The following is a 6668-nucleotide window of genomic DNA, read 5'->3' on the forward strand; positions in this document are numbered from 1 at the left end:
CCCCCCCCCCCCCCGCCCCCCATCTCCCGACTGTGCCTGCTCGCACCAGCCGGCAGGAGCCCGGGCTCTGAGGATGTTTCAGGACATCCGCGCCCTGCAAATTCCGAGAAATGTGAAATGTGGGGGGTGGGGGGTGGGGGAGGGAAGGCAGAAGCTGGGAGCCTCCCATCCCTCTGGAAATCTAAGGAGCTCCCTCCGTTCTCAGAGGCCCTGCTGGTACCCAGACCACCCCCCACCCCCCCTCCTCCATCCGGAGGAAACTTCGTGTTCTGTGTAAGTTTGCATCTCTATTTATACCTCTGTCCTGCCAGGTCTCCCACCTTCCCCAGGCTCCAAAAGCCAGGGTGTCTTTGTTCAGGTCACCCCCACTCAGCCCCACTCCCCTTCCTCATCCCCAGCTGTGTCTCCCAGCCTCCCACTACCTTTTGTGTTGTTTTGCATGGCTTTGCAGTTATGAAGAAAGTGGAAACCCAGCAGTCCCTAAAGCTAGTCCCCAGAAGGCAGGCAGACTGAAGCAAGGACAGGCAGGCTGCAGGAGGGACAGAGGAGGGAGGGGGAGATTGTGGCCCTCTGGTCTGCAGGGCAGCCGACGGGGAGGTGAGAGTTAACTGGCCTCCAGCCTCCGACACTGCCCTTAGAATCAAACAGAAAACTTCGTACCTGCCGTCCCCAGCTGCTGCTGACAATGACCAACTCTTACATCTGTGGAATGAGTTTCAGCCTCTGAAACCCTGCCCTGACTACCCATTCATCTGATTCTCACAGTACCCGGTTAGGTCAGCAAGGCAGGAGTTCTCATCCTCACTTTACAGGGGACACTGAGGCCCGGACAAGTGAAGTGACTTGCCCAAGGTGGCACAGACAGCAAAAGGCACAGGGGAACAAGAACCCAGGCTGCTGCTTCTGAGTTTTGGTGCCCTTTCCTCCTGACCACCCTGCCCACTGTTGAAAGCAGAGCTCCTGCCCGGTGCACCCAGGCACTGCGTGAGCCAGCACTGGGACTTAGCCTCGACTCCACTTGGCCAGGAGGCAGGGGCTCTGAATGACCCCTGAGGCCGAGTAGGACCCCCTCAGTGTCCGGACTGCCTGCTTACAAACAGGGAAGGAGGGCTGAGGCTCATGGAAAAACGGGCAGGAGCCAAGGGCTCTAGGGGTTTGGGAATCGGGCAGAATGAACTAGAGAACTGTCGGGCATGTCCAATTGGGACCTTATCCCTGGCTCACAGCCAGTGTTGGTGCCTGTGTCCCAAGTAGCTAGAGATAAATTAAGGCTGCAGCAAGGAGTGCCCCTCTCAGGTAGGGAGTTTGGACCTGGTGTGCCCACTACCTACCCCACCTGCAACCCAGAAACCCAGGTGCAGAGCAAGCAGACCGAGGTGACGCCCTAGACTCCACAGCTGGAGCTGGTACCGTGTCTCAGGACAGCATCAGAGGTGGGTGAGGGGCGTCTCCCCACTCAGAACTGCCCTCCTATGTCATTGCCATGGTGGCTCCCTAACCCTGCTGAGCAAGGCCAGCCCTGGTATTCAGGGATGCTGGAGTGGGGGTCCCATAGGGTGGTCAGCCTCAGCCGTGCCCCAGCCTCTGGGAACCCCTAAGAGAGAAGAAGTCTGGCCTGTGTGTGAGTCCTGTCTCAGCGTGGAGGAGCTCACCGCCCAGGTGCCAAGAAGAGGGCCCAGGACCCAGGGGTGACCTCTGTGTTTATGTGTGGGGCTGGGGGACAGTGCTGGCTGCCTCTGTCCCACGTGTGACCCTGCCCTCGAGGGGTCCTGTCCCGTCAGTCCCGAGGGAGCCACAACCAAAGTTGCAGGGAGATGGCGAGGAAGGAGGCCAAATGGTCTCGAGCAGAGCATGGCAGGCTGCTCGGCCTCCAGCGGGCCTTTCCCAGGGAACTAGAAGGCCAGAGTGGCTTCCCCCCTCACCCCCTCCCCCACTGCAGGCAGCCTTTCTGCTTCCCCAATGCCTTATGCCTGGGCACACTGCCACAGAATATGCAATACATGTGGGTGCCCCCGCGCCCACACCCCCACCCCGGGCAGCCCCTGGACCCCAAAGGCTGCAGCTGCCACGGCCTCCCTTCAGCCCCTCCTGCCTATCTGTCTTCACAATGAGAATGGCGCCTAATAAATGCTGTCCATGGAGACCAGGCTCAGGCTCAGCCGCCTCTGTATCGTATACCCTTGGCGTGCCAGGGAACAGCCGTTTCCCCGCCGAGGTCTACAGACACACCTAGCTGATGCACCTCAAGCTGACTGAACCCTTTGTGTCGGGGGTCTTAGGAAGAAGCCTGGGGGCAACACTGGTGTCCCTTTTGTAATTTCCTCCAAGTTCTCCAGATTGTCTCGGTGTCATCCTGGAATGACTATGAGAGCAAGATAAGACTTTAGAAGAGAAATCACCTGGTCCAGTGCTCCCCTCGTACGTGAGTACACCGAAGCCCAGAGAGGGCAGGCCGCTTGCCCCGAGTCACACAACAGCAAGTGGCAGACCCAAGATCAGAACCGGAACCGGGAACACCGAGTCCCGTTCCCCCTCCTCACACAGCCTGCAGAGTCCAGCCGGACACACCCCAGCTGATGGTGACACCTCCCTGTCTGCCAGAGTGGGGATTCCCTTCCCCAGTGGGGATCCTGGCCTCAGTGGTCTGATGGACACAAAACTGTCTTTACCAGAAGGGGACACATCACAAGCCCCTGTCTTCAGGGTATTATTTCTCTCTGGGTGTGGAGGAGCAACTCATCCTGGGACTGGGCCCCAGATGCACGCTCCCAGCTGGTGCCAGAGGCTTCCAGACGTCACTGAGTACAACCTACAGTAACCTTGCCCACCACAACCCCATTTCTACCTGCATTCCTCCCTGCCTACCTATGTCTCTTTCATGAGATAATACTTAACCCCGACCGTAGCCAAGGCATTCTAATACTTCCTCTCCTAGCTCATGTTATAAAATGCTGGTCACAACCCACTAGATTGATTTCTCTGTCCACTAATGGTTTTCTCCCTGCAGGTTGAAATGCTCCAGGGAGATAAAGGGGGAGGGGGTTGCTAGGGGCATCTTCTCCAAGTCCCCCCCATCTACCCACTTGGGTCGCTTGAAATATACAGGGAGAGACCCATTTATTGGGGGCTCAGAGTTCAGAGAAGTGGTGATCCCTGCACCCTCTCCCAGGAGGCAGGACACAGCCAGTCTTCACGTGACAGTGCCCCTGGCTGTTCCTCACAGCTGCAGGCAGGCTCCTGGGACACGCCCCTCACTGGCCCACGGCTCTGAGGGTGGCCACGGCAGAACTGGACTTTAGTTCCTGTTGGCTCACCCATACCTAAGACCACCTCATCAAAACCCAGGGCTTCCTGCCCATGGCCCACCTGCCTCTGTCTTTCTTAGCAAAGCTCAATGCAACAACAGAAACGATGTCATTTCTTTTTTTTTTTTTTTTTTTTTAATTTTTTTTCAACGTTTATTTATTTTTGGGACAGAGAGAGACAGAGCATGAACGGGGGAGGGGCAGAGAGAGAGGGAGACACAGAATCGGAAACAGGCTCCAGGCTCTGAGCCATCAGCCCAGAGCCCAACGCGGGGCTCAAACTCACAGATCGCGAGATCGTGACCTGGCTGAAGTCGGACGCTTTACCAACTGCGCCACCCAGGCGCCCCTAAACGATGTCATTTCTGAGGTCAGCAGTGACCACTACGAGGTTGCTCTTACTTTCTGAAGCAGTTCTTGCAGGACATATACATGCTGACACCTTCTCTCCTTCCTTCCTCGCCCGGGGCAAAATCATCAGAACGCAAAGGAGTCCCCAAGGGGCTGCAGGCACCCCCGTCTTTCGAGGGGTGATCAGAATGATGGTAGTGATGAGCTACACCCCAGCCCCGGCCCCCAGCTCCTAAGGGCTCAGAATTGTCTGGGGAACTAGTGTGGGCTCTCTATCTCCACAGGACACCGTCCCCACCCTCCTCACTTCCCACCGCATCTGAGGCATCCTGCACTAAAAAATATATGTACAGCAAAACAAAAATAGAAAACCAGCACCGCAGAGTGGATGTGGGGTATAAATATACCAAGAGCTCCGCTGATGTGGTTACTCAGTGTAAGCTTCAGATAGAGACAGAATCTTCCTGGGAGCCCAGAAAGAGGCAGGCAATGACAACTCTTCCCCAAACGTGTCCCACGGTGTGCCTTGTGGGAAAAGGGTTCCGTGGGCGAATGGATCTGAGGAAACGCTCACACATCACTCGCTCATGGAGCTTTCTGAGCCCCCTTGGCTTAGTAAAGGTTAGGAAAAGCCCTGCGGCAAACACAGCCGTTTACCTGTGCTTAACCCAGCACGGCCCAAACTCGTTGGTGGCACCAGACCCTCTGCACGACATCTCCGCACCCCCTGTGTTCCACGGAGCACGTTTTGGGATATGCGGGCCTAGCGACATCTCTGCCTCCTAAAGAGAGAGGCTGGTCCTTCCTCCTCAATAAATTGCAAGAGGAGTTTGGCTTATAAGCCGTTCTACAACGGGAGGCCGTGACCTTTGCAAAATACATAGGTTATTCCCAGTCTTGTGTCCACTCAAACCAAGGCTTGGGAGCAGCTCACTTGCCAAGATCGAGCAGTGGACGAGTGGCAGAGCAGGGATCCGGGCCCAGGCCCCACGGTCCACAAGCGTGTGCTCTCGCCCTCTCACGGCGCCCTTTCCCCAGGGTGGTCCTCGGCTTCGGTGAAGGTTTGGCAGAAGTCACAGAGCTGTTCGGGACACGTTTCTAATTCAGAACCTTGGTGAGAGGGGATACTACGAACCTAAAAACATCACCCTCGAAAGACGGCAGATTCCGGTGGAGCTGAGGGTCCTCCCTGAGGTCCTCCCACCTCCCACTAAAGACTAGTCTTTTCTACAGGCTCAGCATGGCCCCGTCCGCCAAGCCCACCGGCATCTCCACAACTTATCTCAGGAAGCCAGGGCTGGGGGAGGACTTCTGTAGGACAGACATGCTGCCAGAGGAAAGACCAACTACCCATGTTGGCCATGCCCGCCTCCCCACCCAGGGGACACCTCACCGTCTCCACTGAGAAGCATAAAGTGGCGGGGGGGTGGAGGGCGGGGGGGGGGGGCTCTCTGACTCTCAGAGCTGGGTTCAGGTTTGAAGGCTGAAAGACTCCATTTCCCGAGAGACCCCCAAACAAACAGTGGACAGTGGATACAGTCCCCTCCTCTTGCCCGGGTAGCAGCGATGCTGGAACAACAGCCTTAGGCACTGCCTAGGAAGATTGCAAAGAAACACACCCACACCCCCACACACTCCCCTAGATCCCTGGCCCAGCTCCTCTTTTTCAGAGGATGAGATTTTGGCTCACAGAGAGGAAGTGAGACGCTCAAGGTCGTGAAGCAAGATAATGACGTCGCCAGGATTAGTATCCAAATGGGCTCACTTTCCTTTCCCCTCCTCGCGCACCCAGAGTAAGGGCCCAGATGAAAGCCGCTAATCTCTGAGGTTGAGTCATTCTGATGCTGGAAATTTCCCACATGTACATCTGGAGAGACACCAGGACACCCCCCTGCCCCTTTGTCTCCCAGCTGCAGGGGAGGACTGTGTGTGTGGTGCCAAGCCCTTGGGCCAGGGGCTGTGATGGAACTGACCTCAGTGATCTCCTCTGGCCGTGAACTCCCAAGAATTCACATTCTGGCATTTTCCATTTACGAGGCTCTCTCACTCCGTTCTTCATCTATCATTGGAAGACTCTGCGATTTAGGTGAGGATTAACATCCTCGTTTTACAGATGTCAGAACGAAAGCTCAGAAAGACCCGAGGTCCTGAAAACTGGGACTGTTTCACATTGACCTCTGTATCTGAGAGCCAAGCTGACCACTGGGGCATCTCCTTGGCAGCAGGTGTGCTGGCCAGGGGCAACTGCTCAGCCCCAGAGCGTCCCACACAGTTGCTGTTCCATGGGTCGGGGAGCCCCCAGGTGGACATGGTTCGTGGAACCCATTAGCACAAGGAGACAAAGGGTCATGAACACTTTACCCACTTCCTGGGCAGACACTGCCCACAGCCCTAGACTTTGGACCGAGGGAAGCAGAACATCCAGCCAACAACCCCTGCCCTTCAGATGAAAGGGCCGAAGGTTTCTGGGGAAAAGGTCATGCCTTCGACCCAGACCAACTCCCCAAAACAACACTCTTCCACAGTTCTGGTTCCCTAAAGAGGGAGCATGTAACCAGGTCATCCCCAGTTACAGAATATTCTGGTCTGACGACTGGATCAGAGTGGCAGGAAGAAAGCCCACATCCCTGAGCCTGCTTTGGAATTATCCTCGGGGTTGGAGAGGCCCTAGCCTTCCAGCGTGCACGGGTCCCACTGGGGAGACCACAGGGGCTGCTGGGGCCGGGAGCCTGACCTGGGCTTTGCTGTGCTCTGCCCTCACCTCCATAGTAGAAACTCTCCGGGGGCGCCTGGGTGGCTCAGTCGGTTCAGTGTCCGACTTCGGCTCAGGTCATGATCTCACAGCTCGTGAGTTCGAGCCCCACATCGAGTTCTGTGCTGACGGCTCAGAGCCTGGAGCCTGCTTCGGATTCTGTGTCTCCCTCTCTCTCTGCCCCTAACCCACTCACGTTCTGTCTCTGTCTCTCTCAAAAATAAACAAACATTAAAAAAAAAAAAAAAAAAAAACCCTCT

General features: G+C 56.3%; 1 protein-coding gene across 1 annotated transcript in view; it reads left to right on the forward strand.

Annotated features, from left to right (window-relative positions):
• KCNK3 (potassium two pore domain channel subfamily K member 3) overlaps positions 1-1388 on the forward strand; it is a 4627-nt gene extending 3239 nt beyond the window's left edge. Inside the window, exon 3 of the mRNA XM_040496875.1 lies at positions 1255-1388. Coding sequence (XP_040352809.1) covers positions 1255-1388 — 134 coding nt within the window. The remainder of the gene's footprint in view (positions 1-1254) is intronic.
• Positions 1389-6668: the final 5280 nt, after the last annotated feature.

Source organism: Herpailurus yagouaroundi, unplaced genomic scaffold (genome assembly GCF_014898765.1).
Source record: "Herpailurus yagouaroundi ecotype Mexico unplaced genomic scaffold, PumYag 188, whole genome shotgun sequence".
Lineage (NCBI taxonomy): Eukaryota > Metazoa > Chordata > Mammalia > Carnivora > Felidae > Herpailurus > Herpailurus yagouaroundi.